Raw genomic sequence first — 19,850 nt, 5'->3', positions numbered from 1 at the left:
CTGTTGGATGTACATACTCGCCACGTGCACGTAAGGAACATTTACCTTACGCGTCTGCGCACTCAAAGACTGTGAAACGCGCCATTGCTCTGATGTGTTTAGAATCTTCCTTAATGAAATCTTGTCATCACTCTGCGAACATGAGTTTCTTTGCACAGTTAAATAGGCTGCAGGCTGCTGGTTACCCAAGTGTGGTGGTGATGTCAGTCTCGGAGGTATTGCTTCAGAAACTGAATGGGAAGCGGCACAAAAGTAACTGCATCACACAAAAGAAGAGGCCTGAAGTTGTGCCGTATTGCCACAGAGTGGCTCACAATCTAAAGAATGTCGCCACTAGATACAAAATTCCGGTAGTGTTTTCCGCTCCTCAGAAACTGTCAATGTTGTGCAGCCGTATTTCTAAAACAAGTAAAAAACCTGATTGTGAAAAGAACCACGTGAAGTTTGTAGATTGCAGCGTCGGTGTGGTTTATAAGATTCCCTTGTCATGTGGCAAAGTGTATGTAGGGCAGTCAGGCCGCTGTGTTAACGAGCGCCTTAGAGAACATGAGCGATCCATACCAACAGGCACAGGTTCCCATTTGGCTCAGCATTGTAAAACATGCAAGTGCAAACCCATGTTTCGTGATACCACGATTTTGAAAAAGAGCCGTGACACCACCGCCCGAGAGTTATCGGAAGCATTTTTCATTCAGTCATTGGGGTCACAGTGCATTAGTGTGCCTTCCTTAGCCTTGTACAGCGCTGAATTTGGTTTTTTGGATTCTGTCGCATGAGTGCGCTCTTGGGATCGGATGTTGGTGGCTCCACCGCATGGTGCTCACTGCGCATGTTCCTCTGGTTTGAGCGGTCTATAAAGGAGTGACGCAATAAAATGATGTCAGTTGAGAGTAGCGCCTTGTCCTGGTCGTCTTTCTTGTGCCTGTCGTTTTGCGCTAAACAAAGTATTCATGTATATTTTGGAGCCTTGCACGCACTTGAGGACGCGTCACACCATCGGCATAGATTGACAACTTCACCGTATTTGGTAGGCATTCTACAAGACCAATGTGTACAAAGTTAAAAAGTGTAGGGCTCAACACACCACCCTGCGGAACTCCACGGTGTGTGTAGTGTGGAGAAGTTGGGCCATCTTCGGTATTCACAAACAGAGACCGCATATGTAAATAACTGCATGACCAAGGATAGAGTCGACCACCGAGACCAACCATTTCCAGAGCCTCAAATATGAAGTATCAATATCGCCTCAGTGTTCTTCATGAGGTGATATTTGAGGCGATTCTTCAAGCTTTTCATAGGCCCTACCGGGATTGCCTTCTGCGCGCCGTAGCGCCCCAGCAACAATGCAGCGCTGTGCATAATAAATGACCCAGACGCGAGCATCGCACCAGTTAGTAATCACACTCTTGTCCGCACCGTATTCGTGCCTCACGACACTGCCCTTCCCGCCTGCGCGCACATCGAGCGAGTTTTTCATGCCGATGCTGGTGTCTTAGCATGAAAACGAAGGAAGGTGGCCAGCAATTGTTAGTGAAGATAAACGACGTGTTGCAGAGAATGCACTGAAAGAGCTAGGTCAGCTCGTTCTACTTACTAATTTGTGCAATGGTAATAACGGTAATAATAATGATATTTGGGATTTTACGTGCCAAAACCACTTTCTGATTATGAGGCACGCCGTAGTGGAGGACTCCGGAAATTTTGACCACCTGGGGTTCTTTAACGTGCACCTAAATCTAAGCACACGGGTGTTTTCGCATTTCGCCCCCATCGAAATGCGGCCGCCGTGGCCGGGATTCGATCCCGCGACCTCGTGCTCAGCAGCCCAACACCATAGCCACTGAGCAACCACGGCGGGTAATAACGGTAGGGAATAAAGTAATGTAAGTGCACTCGATTACATTTTAGTAATTGCTCAATTAATTTCGTGGAGCAGTAATTGTTCGTCATAATAAATTACAGTTTAGTATAAAGTAATTGCAATTGTAATTGGTTACTTTTTTTCGGTAACGTGTAGAAGTCAGTCGTAGATGGATGGAAGGAGCGTAGCTACAGGGGAAGGGGGGGATTTTGGATCCGACACTGCCCGGAGTTCTCTGAGCTGAACGTTAATAGAAATACACGGGTTTGGTTACTTTATCAGATGTCTACTTTCGTTTACGCATGCCTTAGCATGCACAGACAATTGAAACTTCACTTATGATCTCATGGCGGTGTCAGTTCCGCCGGAGAAGACGGGCCATTCATTTGAGTACATAGCCTCATTGGTGCGTTTCGCCCTGGAGTCACTGCAGTGAGGAATGGAGCCGCTCATAGCACAGTAGACAAAAATAAATCAAGATGTCGATTCCTAAACTTTTCTCAACGTTCACACCATGAATAAATTCGTGGTTTGGAGAGCGCGTGTGTGTTTTTTGTTTTTGTTTTTGCAAATTCTCAAATAAGAAGAGCACTGCTTGGTATGGCCATGAATCTTAAAAGAACAAAATGACAGTACTTTGCATAAGCCATAAAAAAACTTTTTTTTTTCTTAAATAAGTGCTTGATGCTTTCGGCTTTGCCAGTAAATCCGAAAACAACGTTGTGCGACAATCGGCACTCGATAAGTTTACAAGCCAACGGCAATAGTAATTTTCAGCATCCTCGACATATAGCTGAATTGAAATTTGGAGCAATGTATTGAAGTACCTCAGGTAAGAAAGCGGACACAAATAATGAGTCCGCATCCTGTGTCTGTATCTGGAACACGTTTTTCTCTGATATTTTGTACAGTTACATTTAAGACACAATGTTAAACTATGTGGCACAGCCCGGGTTTTCGTCTAATATGAAAATTCGGCAAACACTCTGGATGATGGCGGCCGCAATCATTACGACGTGGTGCTCTTTGTGTGCGCGGACGTTGGTGCGGAAGCTCCGCCTCGAGTGAACGGCCGGAGAGACAGAAACAATGCGCTCTGTCCGGATGACGTCCAAAATAGTAGCTTTCCGCTGCTCCTCATTTGTTACGACTTTCGAAACAAAAACATGCGTTCAAGCGACGTGTCATGGGTGCTCTAGCGCTTTGAAACGCCGAAGGCGGCACGTAGCTAGAGTCACAGCGCCCTCACCTTTTGCTCAGCGCCGCGGTTAGGAGCGCACGCGGCTGGAACATTTTGCCCAGCCTCTCGTATGCTACAATTGAACAGATTCCATGAAAAAGAAGAGTCAGAAATACCTTGCCGGGTGCCAGCAATTTTGTTGGTTGTTAAAACGCATCGATAAGTTTTAGTTCAATTTCTTGCCACCAACTCCTGCGCCGGCTCATATTTATTGTTATGTGCTTGTGATGTTGTCCGTAAGGTAATCGGAATCCGACGTGGAGTTGGGGTGACTTCGTGCGATTCGTTGGCGTGCCGAGCGAAGATAAAGTCCATTCGACGTATAAAGTCCATCCATGATCTAAGGGCAGCCCGGTGCACGCAAAAGAAGACACAACGTCGCATTGATAAAGTCAAGTATCAACGGTGGACACAATATTGGGAATGCCTAGAACACCTCAAACCTCTGTCTCATATAAGCAAAACCGCGCGAGGCGTATACGTGTATCCCGAAGAACGCCTTCCTTACAAAGCCCTGGCGCTTTTCCAACGTCGACAGGATATTGAAATAGCAGAATATTTCTGTGCGAGGATTGCAGGCCAATCTACTTGCACAGACTTCCTTACTACTAATAGCATTCCACATTCGCGGGATTCACGATTGGACCTACCTTTCTCCAGTGAGCAGCTCGATGCGGCTATTGCATTGAGTTATCGGTCGAACCATATGGCAAATCGCCTCGCAACTTGTGCAACATCGGTGAACGGGTGCGAAATGCGCTGCTGGATATATTAAACGTATCTTGGCGGGATGGAAACGGTCCTCAAGCATGGAAGACAAGATTGTACTGCTCCTGAAACATGGCAAGCCCCGTTTAGAGCTCATGTCATGCCTCCAAATCGCGCTTGCTAATTGCGTAGGGATGTTGGAACGAATGATCCTGGCCAGGCTGGTGTGGTATCTGGAACGCCTACAACGTTTATCTGACTGCTATGGTCTATTTTTGACGACTCCGTTGCTCCACTGACAATACCATCAATCTTGTTACTTACGTTCAACATAAGAAGATATGTAAACGGTTTTTCGTCGCCATGTTTCTTGACATAAAAGGAACTTAACACACATGTGTCTCATGATGCCATACCTGATGCTCTTGAATCGGTTGGCCTTGGTGGTCGAGTGTATCGCTGGACCTGCAGCTACTTACACATGATGTCTTTCTTTTTGTACACCGATCACAGCCCGGCCTCTCTACACTACACACACCATGGTTTTTCCCAAGGTGGCATCTTGAACCCCACACTATTCAACCTTCCCGTGATCGGTCTCGTGGAATGCATATCAAATGTTGTCCAGGTATAAATGTACGCAGATGACATCTTCGTCTGGACGTCAGGTATAACCAGTGGCGTAGCTAGGTCGTCTGGCACCCGGGGCCCATAGTTCTTCTGTCCTCCCCCCCCCCCCCCCCCCCGCCGCGGGTGTAGCCGGCGGAAAGAGGTGTGTCGTCAGACGTATATGACCCCCCCCCCCCACCATTGGCCCCTTGCACCCGGGACCCACGGCCCCCCGGCCACCCCTGTTGCTACGCCACTGGGTATAACACGTCTTCAAGAGCGCGCGAGGCTTCAAAAAGCAACGACTTCGATCTCGGAGTACCTTAGCAAACATGGCCTCTAGGTTTCAGTGGAAAAATATGCGCTGATCTCATTTAAACGTAATTCAGTGAGTCGTAGGATATATCCATCAATGGGCAAACATCTGTTCTTAGGCGTGTTACGGGTGCCACTAATTATTACCAGCTGGTACCTCCAGTTATTAAGGGGACGGGGTTTCGGCGACCTTCAACAGCGTCTTCTTGGAGCTTGAAAAAATATTGACTGTCGGAGAGGGTTCGGCAGGGAATACAAGATGATGTAAAAACAAATAACAGAAGTTTAATACATCGTTACGGGTGAGCGGTGCGCTCCAAGACAAAATGTACAGAAACGTTCGGCGCGCGTGCTACTCAGAGTCTCTGGCCATACGTTCTCCTTCATGCATGGGCAGAGAAGATCTGTCATGGCGTCTCGTTGGCCTTCTTATACCCTCCACCATCCGGGTAACGTCATTCTCTCTTGTTCCCTGGTAGAGGGCCTTGTCAGCACACAGGTCAGCGCACACAGAGGAATAAGGAGAAAATGTACTCTCGTGGTAATCCACACAGAGGAATACGGAGAAAAACCACTTACGGGTGTAGAGGTGGGGAGCGTAGGTCACGTCGGGTGAACACACTGGTCAACCCATACACAGGAATTCGGAGAGAAACACTCTCTGGCGTAGAGGGGTTGAACGTAGGACAAATGAGAGTCGAATTTACACTGGTGCATAATACCGTCGCACACACCCGACGGACAAGTCTTTTATGTTGATGAGTGTGACGATTAGGCGCATCGTGTCTCAGGTGCTTCGCATCCGTTCCATTCATGGCCGCGCAAAGTGAACCGTAACAGGCGTCATCACTGAGGAGTCATCATTGAGCGAGACATCTGCTTGTGGCCTACTTGAAAAAAGCACTCAACAACCATTTGACATCTATTCAAATTTCTTGAAGGAAAAATGTGGGGTGCGTCAGTACACACGATGCTAAAACTATACAGGACGCTGTTTCTTTGTTACGTGCGATAAAGTTTGCCTGTACTGACCAATACTTGCAGAGGTAGCACACGTACAATCGAAAGTGCTCAGACCCTGGCACTCCTAGTTGACACGGTGCACATCAAAAGCGGAAACTATTGCCATTGCAATACCCAGTGCCGACTCACATCCCATTGCAAGGGCTCAGAGCACTCATCACACCTTGCCCGCGCCCCTTCCCACACCCTCGCCTCGTTGCTAGAAGAATGCTCTTGTGCTTACTTTTGTCAGAAGATATCGGCTTACCGTGACTGCCTCCTCACAAATTATACGCCTGCCGAGAGACTGCTGGCACATCTTTGGTGTACCAGGGATTCGGACAAGGCAGCATTGTAGTCGCCAGCTCTCAAGCAGCTATCTATACTCGTGCTGCACGAGAAACGCAGTGACCACATTCAGATTTGCACTGATGGCTCGACAACTGTGGGTGGATCTGCAGGATCTGAAATCTTTCCCGCAAAAGTTGTCACCATAAAATTTAAGACAGCTCATCTGACAACGTCAGCTGCTGCGGGGCCTGCCACACTGCACGGCGCACTTCGTGTGATTTGTGAAGAATAACCGCTAAAATGTAGCGCCTTTACTGATTAAAGGCAGTCCTGCAATGTCTGCTATCCGCTCTCCAGCGTGGACCACAAGATAGACTAGTGCACGAAACAAGAGAGCTATATCATCAAATTGCAGCGAAAGGACATGACGCCACTTCTCAGGGGGTTATAAGCCACTGTAGCATCATGGGCAACGAGTATACCTATGAAAGACGAACTCACTCACTCACTCACTCACACACACACACACACACACACACACACACACACACACACACACACACACACACACACACACACACACACACACACACACACACACACACACACACACACACACACACACACACACACACACACACACACACACACACACACACACACACACACACACACACACACACACACACACACACACACAAACACACACACTCTCTCTCTCGCTCTCTCTCGCTCTCACACACACACACACAGTTTGTGTGTTCAGAGTATACAATCATAAAGACGAAAATAAGGAGCTTTTTGTATCATTGTATCATTGCAGTGCACCATAACAAGGTCGGTATGCTACAACCAGTGCGTCAGCACGGGACGGTAAGGATTGGAAGATATCGCTGCGCACGCGCTCATCGGGCTGCTCGTTACAGGATATCCGTGAAAGCTGACGGTGCTCACTTCCATGCCGGCACACACTTGCCAAATTCTTTCAGCTCCTGTAGTCAACACAGGCGACCGTTCTAATTCCCTTTTACCCAGTACCCTGCAAGAAAAACACAAAAGGTGGGATTGAGGAGATGATGATAAGAGTCCTACATTTTGCGCCGTTGTCCGAATTGTGTTCTCTCACTTGCAAGCCGGTAAAGTTCAGTTTGTTGTAAACAAAGGGATGTTCAGTACTTGGCATGACCTCACATAGCCTTTATTTGCATAGCAGTATATTACATAGCAGTCAGTGGCATAGCCAGGGGGTGACAAAATGGGCACGTCCCTCCCCCACCTCTCCCCACTCCTCACTCTCCCCGTTTACGGTTAAGTGAGTGCCCCCACCCTGAAGAAAGTTTTTTGCTGCGTCAATGAAAGCAGTAGTTTACATATCAGTACTTTACATAGCCTTACATAGCCTTAATGAGTGCACATCGGCAGTGGAAGCGTTTCGAGGAACAATTCATCACTATACGGAGGCTGGCAAATGAAATACTGGACGTACTTACGACAAGGGCTACTGAAAAACCCGTCGAGTAGTTTCATTGAGTGACTGCTTCATGTGCAGTGACTATAGCGATAACTTCAAGTGCTATAGACTTTCGACCGCCTAAACACTTGCGGGTTCGTACAGAATATCTGATAACCTTTTGCAAAGCTTTAACACACATTGCATGTATTGAGACCAAGGACATAGAAAGCGCTTGGTACATAAATGAGAAAGGGGGGTCCCGGAAGAGGAGACAACAGTTATTTGCCTCGCACTGCGCAGTCCGTCCGGAGGCATGCAATCAACGCGAAGACTAGGGTGGCGAAGCGACGCCTCCACCACACTTCCACTTGTTTCGGCTTCTATGCCATTGTTTGAAACTCATGCCACAAGTTGCTGCTCACAAAAGAGACAGAAGGGGAGAAAAAAAAATATTCCGGAAAGAGCGACAAGCTTTTTGTTGCTGCTGTCCTCTCGGGCGGGGGCCGTATCTGGAACTTATACAATGTGGACAGGAAGATGCGTTAAATTCGTCGCTCTTCATTTGGTTGTCCTGCACGTCTGAAGTTGCATGGCGAGAGTGGCAAGCGGTGACAGACCGGTGGCGAGAGCGGGACCAGTAGCAGCGCAACGGCCGCGCGCCTCTGCGCGCCAGAGCGGCGGAGGCCACCGGCCGAGGAGGAGCATGGAGCATCGCACGGCAGCGTCGCGGCCGCCCGGCACACTTGCCGCCGCCTTCGGAGCTGCTGCTACCCGCCGCTGCTGCTGCCGCCTGTGACCCCGAGCCCACCACGCCCGCTGCGCGCATCCTCTTCTGCACGCAGCCGAGTGCTGTGACATCCGCCGCCTAAGATGCCGCTGCGGCTCGTAGGGCCCGCGCTTCCGCTCGTGCTGTTCGTCGGAGGCACGTCTACAAGGGTGAGTCCGAGAGCGTCTAGCACGTGTCTTGAGGGAACGGATTTATTTGGCTTTTGTTTCCCTGGAACAAGGGCGCAGATTCACAAAACCGTCCGCAAAGGCAAGAACTACACTTGCTAGGACTTGCCCCTCCAATCGGGGGAATGTTAGCGAAGGAAGACATAGCGAGCTCAACTCACCGGCCAATCACTGACAGTGTTCACGCGGTGTTTACGAAAAAGAGCAGCTTTATTTTCAGTCACAAAACTTCATTACGTGATTATAATTCGTGAGCGGAGGGCGCTGCCACTCACATTGTCCAGCGAGACGATGACAAAGCCGTAACCGACATTTCTGGCACTCAGAATCCGCATTTATGTATGGCTATAGTATCTAATATCCGATTCTCCTCTGTTAGCTCCTCAGTTACCATTGTGTATGGAACACCATGAAACAAGCACAGCCAAGCTCAGCAAATTGGTATGAGTCAAGTCCTCCAATATTTTGCTTGAGGACATCAGTAAGGCTACTCACGGACGCCGGAAAGAACACTAAACTATAGACATGAGCGGAAAACGCACGTGATACGGCACAGCAGCACTCTGCCCTGTCCGCTTTTCCCCTAAATTTAGTCTTACGCGCATGTTGGCTTTTAAACAATATCTAACATGTAAGTCAGCTCAGAACAACAAGATTGATCAATTCGAGTCCACGACTTCACATAAGCACTGAAATTTATTTTTTATTCATGTATAACTTCACGTGCTTGAGAACTATCTACATATGACGGCGCTCAACTTTTGCGCATTTTCACGCGTCCAACTTGTTTCCAGACGCTGGTCGCGAAGAGGGGCATTAGTATACCTATAGCCAACCTGGCACCCTCGACAACCAAATTGAGCTGTCTCCAAACGTAACTTTAGATTCTCTAGAAATTACGAGAGGAAACAGCTGAACTGTCGTCAATGACAGTTTAAACAACGTCGGAAAGAAAAAAAAATAAGGAGAACAGAAAAAGTGCATAGCGTTTTGCAAATTCCTAAAGGTGTTCTGCTGCTGACACAGAGTCTTCTCAGTATTCGCCGCAGTGCTTTAATATTCAACGAAGAAGCACATGAGCACCTTTACGTATGCGTACTTGTCTGCAAAGCAGGGAAACAGCTGAACTAAGACAGCGTGGCCTTGTGTACCTATTCGCTGACGCAATATACTGGCGCAGAAGAAATAGAGGACGGATGAATGAGGGCGTGAGCAGAGGGGCCAGGGCAGACGCAACACTGCCCTTGCCCCCCTTCTGGCATACGCGCTCTCTATATGTTGTCCCTAGGTGTCGAGAAGTATACCGCCGCCGTCACACAGGCTGCGAGAAATGTGCCCTCTGCGGTTCACGGGGCCCTCTCGTGGTCGCGAAATGGTGCCTGTTCTTTGCTGGCTTGCTGCAAGTGCAATCTGCCATCAGACCGAGCACTTCCCCGCGTCTCGTCTCCGAAATATGTTTGTTCAGAGCGACGGCGAGCCCTGTGGTATGGCTGTTTTGAAACGCTGTACGCATCGCTTTCCAAAAACGTTTTGATGGCCTATGGATAACTTCGACTTTCGTAAACTGTTAGGTACGATGGCACTGAACACTGAAAGGAAAGGGTTGCATGGGCAAGATTTGCGCGGTGGCACACACTGCGGCTGAAGCCGGTGATGGCGATTCAGCATATGAGCGTGAAATGGCACTTTACTTAACATTGAATGATCAAATAATTTGGTCACTAAAGCACTAACGTGCAAGCTCATTACATGATATAGTATGGCAGGAACCTGCAGTTGAGTGTGTTCGTGTCTATATAGATGCCAAGTTTCATTCCGTTGTGCAACCAAGCACATTGACTGCAACTGGTGCTACAGACTTAGTTTGTACGCATTTTGCACGTGACTTTGTTTGAGCGCAGATCGTCCTTTTAGTTTAGGCGTGACAGTTAAGCTATGCCATGTGTAGCACATGTCGAGGCCTTGAGCATTCAGGTTCATTTACAAGTAAACAGGAGTAGCAGGAGGCAAACGCCCTTTCAACCTCTCCATGTGGTCCGCGGTAACTTAAAAGAAAAGTGATAACCGGAATAGCTTATACGACGCCGATTTAACGAACGTATTTTTGTTTAACCCGACACACAGGAGTTACATTTGCAAACATATGTGAACTCGAGACTCAAAAAGCCATACGATGATATTTAGCAAGAAAAGATAATTCTGCGAAACTATAGCTGTAGCATAAAACCAAAAAATTAATTTTTTATGGATTTCGTTGCAGACTTTTACAAACATATTGTAGACTTTACGTAACACGTGCACTTCATGAAACGTTTCATGTCGGTTTCGTTGTTCTCTTTCCTCTTTGGTGGCAGTGTGCCCACCTCCATACCGTCGCAGTATTTAGATGACATATACACTGTATCAGTTGATTTCTGGGTGTGCGGTCTAGCAGGTATGGTTTCACCACGATATGTGCTTGCGACCGGTAGTGAACCAATGCTGGGAAATCAATTCAATTGGGCGTACGCAGAAACGAAAAAAGAAGTGCCGAACGTGATCCGCTGTGCTTCCTGATTTCCACGTACAACATGCGCTTAGCAGCTGCTATACAATCTCGGAAAACGCCAAGACGTCGATTTCCGCCAAAGTGCCAGGTGATGCTTGGCGGCTTTCTCGATGTGCTCCTTGGCTTAGGTTAGCATTGCTGAATGCACGGATTCTGACAAGTCGGCTATTGGTTACACCTCACCGAGGATACGCTCAGCAACGCGCATTTCAGCGCCGTGAACGCATGTGAAGTGGTTGCTTCCTCGTGCAGAAACAGGGCCTCAATGAGCCTGGAGTGTTACATTTAAAATCAACTATATACAGCACAGTATCATTTGCACCCTTATACCGTGTGTACCAGTTAAAGTTAGCCAAGCTGTTCAACGAAAAACAATATTAAAAAAAGAACGGTGCGAAATGGAAGAAGCAATTATAAGACCTACATTGTTGGGTCTTCAGAGGTCTGACGACCGGACACCGAAGGTCCTTAAATTGTATACCTTGCACCACGTTCTTTAAATTCTTTGTTCTTGTTGGACAGCTTGGCTAACGTTAGCTGGGACACCGTATATATGTGAATGCGTGCATGCTCATGTGCTGGCTAACTCTGTGAGAATCTGGGCGAGGCACGTCGAAACTGCAGCGGCGAAAACCCAGAGAATCATACCGCTATACTACCGTTTCCACAAGTCGCCAGACTAACATCTTCACACGCTGGCCTCGTACTGCGACACCGTGGTACGCACCGTAATTCCTTTGCTGTGCGACTCTGATCGTCCTTCGACTGAGATGTGCCCCGCGACGGACCTTAGGCACAGCGAGCGGCCTCTGTTTTCCTCGAGGCGCAATTTATCGCCTGACCATGGCTGGCAGATTGGGAGCGCGCGGTCAGCGGTGGACGCGCCAACGTAACTCTTTAACGCACCAAAGCTAATCTAGTAATGCTGGGGCGCACAGTCTGACGTACACAATGTCACTATGCTCTTATGGTCTTCAGCACATGCTGGTCGCAACACTGCTGCCAAGGGCACACTAGAGGCGAGCGTCTTCCTATGCGAAAAGTCTGTATACATAACATGGCACGCAGCAATACACGCGGCAATACAAGTGCCGGCGCTACTTGTAAAAAGCTGAAGACGTGAAAAATTAAATGCTATAAATATTTCATTGACTCACGCACTTATTCCTCTCACTGACATATTTCGTGTGCTTGCCGTAAATAGATGTCGTCTTAATTAAGGTGATAAAAAGGTGCATGAGAAAAATGCAACCCTCCGTCCGTTTCGCACTTTTTCTTTTTGCATAACCTTGTAGTGACAGGTGTGTACGGTTGGCCTTCCGGCAAAGTTTATGAAGAGAGCCTGAAGGCATGACCTAAACGTCCCTCTGGCATCGCCACTGGCCGAGTACAGCGTATGGTGAATACGCGACGTTTTTTCGGCGTAAGAGAGATCGCTCTTGTTTCACTATACGTTGAAGCAAAACATACACAAGAGATTTAAAAGAAAACGCTGTTTGTCTCCTTCAAAAGATAGACGACTGCCCTGAAGCTGTGCGTGGTCCACACAGGGGCGTGGAAAAGTGACTTCGTACAAGGACTCGACGGTAAGGACATACCCTAGGACAAGGACATGCCCTAGACGCTAGTAGCAATGAAGTGGGCTTATTACCCGTTTTCGAATAATAAACGGGCAGCTTTTACACCGCCATGGCCGTTGCATTCGGCGTGCAACTTGTATTTTGCATCACGCAGCCGTGCACTCCTGCCTAAGGAATCAAGGTGCAGCGTGCGGAATATTGTTTCCGAGTTTTTGGCTTTATTGGCTTCTGAGGATCGGTGAGTCTCGATGAGTGAACACCAGAGGAGAATCGATGGGTTTGTACCTCCAAATGTACTAACACGTGCAACGCGTATATGATGAAAGAAGAGCTAAGTCGAGTTGGATCCAGCGCAGCTACGATTGTGATGATAATTAACAAGGTTCTCGTGGGGTAGGCGAAACGTGAATATATTTTTAAACCATCTTGGTCTGTGCCCGGATCTCTTCCTTTTAAGTAAGCTACGATCAGTGGCTTCGTGCTTCGCATCGACGATGCTTGCTAAGAGGGCTATTTTTGGAGGCTATGCAGGTTTGTTGGCTCTGTAGCAGCCTCCCCACGTCCTAGAAGTGTCGGCATATCGGAGTCTGCTGCTGAAGTCTGCTGGCGCCGTCCTGCTGAACCGACTGCTTTGGATCAGTCACTGTAAAGCTAAGGATGGGAATACTTGCCGAACGTTGTAAAAACAGTTTATTTTCAGAGACTTGACTATGCTGTGCCAGCACGAGAAAGGGAAAAAATTAACTGATTGAAGAATTAGTAATTAGCTGCCCTTGGACTTTAGGGATGCCGTAGTTCGAATACTAGCGTTATTGCACTCCACCGCAGTCGGAATTCGGAAATGCGCGTCTGCAGGAACAAGGGCGCTACCTCGTGCCCAACACTACACAAAAAAAAGAAGAAAAGAAGAGAGAAGGAAAGCAAGGTAAAGAGGTCAACTAGGAGAGCACATGTGTGTGGGAGTGCAGGGATATTTAAAGATGTTTAGGGATAAACAGAAGTCCTCAAATATGTAGGGAATTTCAAGATATTTGTTAGTAACAAATTATATTGTGCTTCTTGGAAAACATTTTGTGAAGTAAGTGACTTAAAGATTGATATTCGAGAAATGCAATTAATGGTGGGACCATTTTTTTCAGAAGCTCGCTGAGAAGAGTAACATTTACATTCTTCAAGAGTGTTTGCTCGTCTTATCATTAGCATGACCTTTAATAACTTCTGGTGTAGACAATTACAGTAAATAAACTTACACTCACATAACTGTCCCTAGAAGAGCGAGAACAATAAGGATATATCTTAGGCGCTCATCTTTTTGTTGGTCACGACCATAAGAAGGAACATACAATTAAAAAAAATTGTGGGGTTTTACGTGCCAAAACCACTGTCTGATTATGAGGCACGCCGTAGTGGAGGACTCTGGAAATTTAGACCACCTGGGGTTCTTCAACGTGCACTTAAATCTAAGTGCCACGGGTGTTTTCGCATTTCGCCCCCATCGAAATGCGGCCGCTGTGGCCGGAAACATACAATGAAACCAGATAAAGCGTATATCGGGGAAGTTAACTGCTATACAATCTAAATCTAGAAATAGTAACGTAAAGCGAAATGAAAGCGGGCGAAGAGATAACTTGCCGCCAGATGGGAGCCGAACTCACATCTTCTGTATTATGGGTGCAGTGTTGCGTCAAATAACGCTACATCACGGCGGACATCCTCGCGTTTCCTTTCTTGGATATTTGTGCAGTGAACAAGACCCTCACGCACTACGGGACGCCTGCGGTTCAAAAGGGTGTTTACATTCACAACCCTGGCCGTGAGCGGCGCTGGCTAAAGCTGGAACCGCATGGCGTGTTTACCGCGAGTGAAAACGCGACGCGGCGGCAAACATCCGCGCCGCCACCGACGCGAGGGCATCCGCACGATGGGAACAGCGCGGCAAAATTACACCACCTGTTTTCATGGCATGTCCACAATATGCAGGTTGCTTCAGCGAACACTTTCAAAATTTGTTAAAAATTGCCTGTGACAGATAGCACAGTTCTAGTCCATGAGCTTGTCTCCTCAAAGAGGCGGACATCACTCGCACAAAAAAAATTGATATGCATAATCGAAAAATTAACAAAACCTCTCTAATTATTTTTTAACTAATCACCTTATGGCACATATTGAAATTTACAAATTCTAGCAGGGAAGTTCGCAAGGCGGATCCACTTGCAAATAATTGTATGCATGACACCATTTACAAGATATGCGCCGTCAAACTTTTGGTAAAAATGCAGTGCCGTTCCACTTACTTTCTTAACAAAGTGTCGTTTTATACATTGAAGCACAAAAGTAATTCGAACGCCAATGTATTACTCCACAAAGTTAGGGAATTAATATCTCAAAACTGGTGTCATCCTGAGAATTTGTTCCAACTGAATCCGCCTTGCGAACTCCCCTGCTAGAATTTGTAAATTGCAATACGTGCCACAAGGAAATTAGTTTAAAACTTAACTAGTGGGTTTTTGTTAATTAGTCGATTATGCATTTCAATTTGTTTGCATGTCCGCCTCTTCGAGTAGACCAGCAAATGGACTAGAATTGTGCTGTCACAGGCAATTTTTTTTTAATTTGAAATTGTTCTCTGAAACAACCGGTATACTGCAAACACCATCGGGGACAATCGCTAGGTTTCCCCAACCGTGTAAGTGAAGCGTAAGCTTAGTTCGAAGTGCAGAGGGCAACACCATCTGGCGGTGCTGTAGGGAACCGAGCTGCGCGGCACGGCAATGAACTGTTCACTCTCAATGATGGAAGTGCACGCGGCATCGCGACACGAGCCGTTCTTTTCTGCTCCCTACAGAAACCGGGAGCGATGCGATTTCCGCGTGCGCGGCGCTCAAAACGACGCCCGTGCGCAATGCGGATTCAGCGGAACACTTCCAGTCTCCAATCTTGTACACATATGCACAAGTACACAGGGGTAATTGGAGATCGGAGGGAGAGGCCTTCGTCCTGCAGTGGACTTGATGACCCAAGAAAGTGAACGGGAGGATGGCCACAGTAGTAGCTTATTTGATAAAGTATACCGTATGTATTGGGGAGAACATGTGGATTCAGCTCCCAGCAGCAGCAAGTTATCTATTCGTCCGTTTTGGATTATTTTTTTTACCTTATCATTTTTTTTACATTTAAATCAAACAGAACAATTCATTTCCTCGGTGCTTTCTCTGGCTTGATTGCGTTTCTCCACCTGCCTAAAAGTTGGGCTCGCCCATGTGATATGCTCATAGCTTCATTACTTTTACTATAGAACAGCAGAGGAACTGTGTCTGGACGCTTTACAACACTGGAAACGCGTGGAAACGCTGCAAACGTGTGTATGGAGAAATTCAAGCTGTCTCCAGCCAGCATGTTCCCGACGATGAGAAAGCTTTGTGGACAGGCGCCACTGTTTGTCACAGTCCAGTGAGGCTATCGAGAAGGCATTGTCTCACATCAACGAGATGAAAATCAAGATCAGCAGGAAGCGGAATGGAGTGCGGCACGACTCAGAGGCTTACTACTTATGTATAGCAAGAGAGAGAGAGAGAAAATAATACAGAAAAAGGCAGGGGGGTTAACCAGAGGTAGTTCCGGTTGGCTACCCTGCACGTGGGGAAGGGTTAATGGGGATAAAAAGAGAAAGAGAATGGAAGGGGGAGATAGAGAGAAAGAGAGACGAGCACGAACAAAGCGCGTACACTATAGAGCGGTAGGGGGCGGCATCCTTTAAGTCTATCGTGAAGCCCCGTAGACCGCAGGAACCTTAATAACGCGAGTAAGGCCTTCAACGCGGATGTTTTTTCGGAGCACTGACCTGAAGCTTTGAGTTCTGATAGTGGACGATTGTCCAACTGGTCCAGTAATCTGCACATCAGTTGTCTCTGGGCACTATATCGCGGGCAGACACAGATAATATGTGCGAGCGTCTCATCGATGTTGCATGTGTCGCACGTAGGGCCGGCCACTCCAATAAGGAAAGCATACGAGTTCGTAAAGGCAACGCCTAGCCACAGACGGTACAGCATGGTCTCCTCACGTCGTGGTAACCCAGACGGGAGGTGCATCCGTATGTCCGGAGACAACGAACGAAAACGATTCATGGAGAAAACGTTCGAGTCACACAGGGGCAAAGTACAATCACGTGATATCAATCGCAGCCCAGCCGCAGAGTGTGTTCGCGAAAGCGGAATCAAGACACGTTGACCACTTTCATGCGCAGATCGGGCGGCTTCGTCGGCGTGGTCATTCCCGCTGATGTTACAATGTCCTGGAAACCATTGAAAGATTATGTTGTGTCCCTTGTCATGGCTGTGATGATATATGTGTCGAATTTCTGGGGCCAGTTGTTCATTGGGTCCGTGGCGCATTGGGCTTTGTATGCACTGAAGGGCTGCCTTGGATTCACTAAAGACTGTCCATTGTTGCGGTGGTTCCTGCTTAATGAACTAAAGTGCAGCACGGAGTGCCGAGAGTTCTGCACCCGTCGATGTGGTCACACATTAAGTTTTTAATGTGATTTCTTCAGCTTTTGCCGGGATGATGACTGCAGCAGCAGAGCTGTTGAGTTTTACCGAACCGTCTGTGTAGACATGTTGCCGGAATCTGTGCACGTTGTGAATGTGTTCCAAAGTTGCTTGTTTTAAAGCTTGCAACGGCGCTCCAGCTTTGTTTCTGATGCCTGAAATTGTCAACTGCACTCGTGGCCGGTACAGACACCACAATGGGTCTGATAATTCTGTAGCAGGCGTAAATTGTGATGGCAAGTAGGACTGATGTCTTACAATACTCTTGTGAAAGTTGAATGTGGCCTTTGTGCTGGCAAGCAAGCAAGATGGTGGGAGGGAATCCGAGTCAGGTGTCGGATGTGTGCTCTAAGGACATCTCTATCAATGTAGACTGTCAAAGGAGCATCTCTGGCAATGGTCACTGTCGCAATCGATGATGTAGTTTTTGGGAGACCGAGACAAGTTCTGAGTGTATTTCGGCCATTGGAGAAATACACAGATTTTAATGCGGAAATGCAGGGCCTCCGTGCAATCCGCCGGCGAGCGGAGGGACGGTATAGACGGATTAAATCGCTCTACGACCATAGAGAGGCCAGACGCATTCAAAAGAAAATTCAGCGTCGCCTTGCTGTACTGAAAAATCAGCTCTGGAAATCTTTTTGTGAGTCTCTCGATCCACGTAAACCTCTGTCGGTTGTCTGGAGAACAGTCCGCGGACTTCAAACGGCTCTTCAACAGCACCGTCCGTTTAAATCTCCAGCCCTCCATCAAGGACGCCGAGAAGTCGAGGTTGCTGAAGATTATTGCGCAAGGATCGCGGGTCCGGCGTTCACCTATTCACCATGCGCACCTATTCCTATTGTCCCCCCTTGCTCCCGAGATCCTTGCATGGACGCTCCTTTCTCCATCGAAGAACTGGAGGCCGCACTTGCTGGACGCAGGCGATCATCGTCACCAGCACCCGATGACATCACATACTCTGCGATTGCAAAGCTCGGTCAAGAGGTCAGAGACGCATTTCTCGGCCTATACAACGCATCATGGCGTGACGGCCTGGTCCCTACCACGTGGAAATCCAGTCGCCTTGTTCCACTCCTCAAGGCTGGCAAATCCACATGGGAATCGTCATCGTACCGTCCAATAGCACTGACCAGCTGTGTCGGCAAGGTAATGGAGAGAATGATCCTTACACGGTTAGAATGGTACTTGGAATTTTACAACGTCTATCCAGAGGTAATGGTTGGTTTTCGACACGGACGCTCGTCCATAGATAGCGTTATCGACCTTGTAACATACGTACAACACCAGAAACACCTGAAACGAATCACTGCGGCCCTATTCCTTGATGTTAAAGGGGCGTACGACAATGTAGACTATCATGCAATTCTGGACGCCTTAGACGCTGTAGGGATTGGTGGACACACCTTTCGCTGGATACGCAACGCTATCGAGCTATACCAGTCGTGGTGTGCCGCAAGACGGAGTACTCAGCCCTACCATTTTCAACCTGGTGCTCGTTGGTCTAGCTGACTCGTTACCGCAAACCGTTCGGTTCTCCGTATATGCAGACGATATTTGTATATGGGCCTCAGGCGTGACGCGTGTACAAGTCCGCGCACGACTTCAGAAAGCTACAACGGTTGTGTCAACATACCTAAGAAGGCAAGGCCTGGAGCTTTGATCTGAGGAATGTGTACTCGTTGCTTTTACTCGCAAAGCGATGGCCACGCGTATGCTTTGCGGATTAATGACCAAACTATACGATATAGACGAAAGCACCCATTTCTTGGCGTCATCATTGATAGAGACTTGTCTCGGAGCCTTCACATCTCGTACATGACAAAGTGTTTGGCCGCCATTGTGGACCTTCTTATGTTTCTCGGCACAACAGTACCATCAATGTTGCAACTATATAAAGCACTGTTTTTGGGCTTCCTGCGGTACCCCCCCTCCCCCCAGCTTACCTGTACTAGGAAATACTTGCACTACAAATATCCGCAAACTCCAGAGTGTGCAAGCACAAGCATTAAGAAATTATGCATAGAAAGAGATATACACACAATATAATATATACAGGGTGTTTTTTTAGCTGCACCAAATTTTTGAAATTGGAAAAATATAAATCACGGTAATGTTATCTTTAGCAATCGAGTATACGGATTGGCGGCCTCTAGATACAGAGGAATTGCCGCACTTACTTGCGTCATTAGCGAAGTTACGGTAATTAATTTTCTAATTATCAACAATAGGTGGCTACAGCAAATAACTACTTGGGGGCCCACCCTCGACACTACCTATCCCAACGATTAAATTTTGAATAGCGGAGTTCATGTGTGAGCTACACGAACAATTAGTTCCCCTTGGCAGGCTCCTTGAAACCGAAAGTGGCTGGAAAAAGAGCGCCTGTGTCGTCGATGTCGCTGCCCCCCCTCCCTTCCCCCGCGCCTTTCTTCACATCTCCGAGGTCACCGCCGGTCCGGCCCCACGAGCAGCTGGCGTTATCTCCTTGCTATCTGCGGCGTTGGCCCAGCGCTCCAATGCCGGCAGTCCACCATATTTACTTTGTCATTCCGTTGGGCGCCACGTGTCCACTTCCACAAACGAAATAACGTTCCAGGGCCCCAACGGAATGACGAAGTAAGTTTGGCGGCCCGCCGGCATTGAAGCGCTAGGCCAACGCCGCAGACAGCAAGGAGATAACGCAAACTGCTCGTGGGGCCGGACCGGCGGTGACCTCGGAGACGTGACGAAAGGCGG

At 47.9% G+C, this 19,850-nt stretch overlaps 2 protein-coding genes across 3 annotated transcripts in view; one reads left to right on the top strand and one right to left on the bottom strand.

The window, feature by feature from the left end:
- Nucleotides 1–19,850, bottom strand: part of LOC142580181 (glutaredoxin-1-like) — a 122,289-nt gene that overhangs the window by 52,918 nt on the left and 49,521 nt on the right. The gene's annotated exons all lie outside the window — the stretch shown is intronic.
- Nucleotides 8,169–19,850, top strand: part of LOC142580171 (uncharacterized) — a 90,586-nt gene continuing 78,904 nt past the window's right edge. The window contains exon 1 of the mRNA XM_075691041.1: nucleotides 8,169–8,415. Within this exon, the coding sequence (XP_075547156.1) occupies nucleotides 8,350–8,415 (66 nt within the window). The 5' untranslated portion in view covers nucleotides 8,169–8,349. The remainder of the gene's footprint in view (nucleotides 8,416–19,850) is intronic.

Source organism: Dermacentor variabilis, chromosome 1 (genome assembly GCF_050947875.1).
Source record: "Dermacentor variabilis isolate Ectoservices chromosome 1, ASM5094787v1, whole genome shotgun sequence".
Taxonomy (NCBI): Eukaryota; Metazoa; Arthropoda; class Arachnida; order Ixodida; family Ixodidae; genus Dermacentor; species Dermacentor variabilis.
The sequence above is the reverse complement of the archived record's forward strand: the minus strand, read 5'-3'. Positions and strand labels throughout refer to the sequence as shown.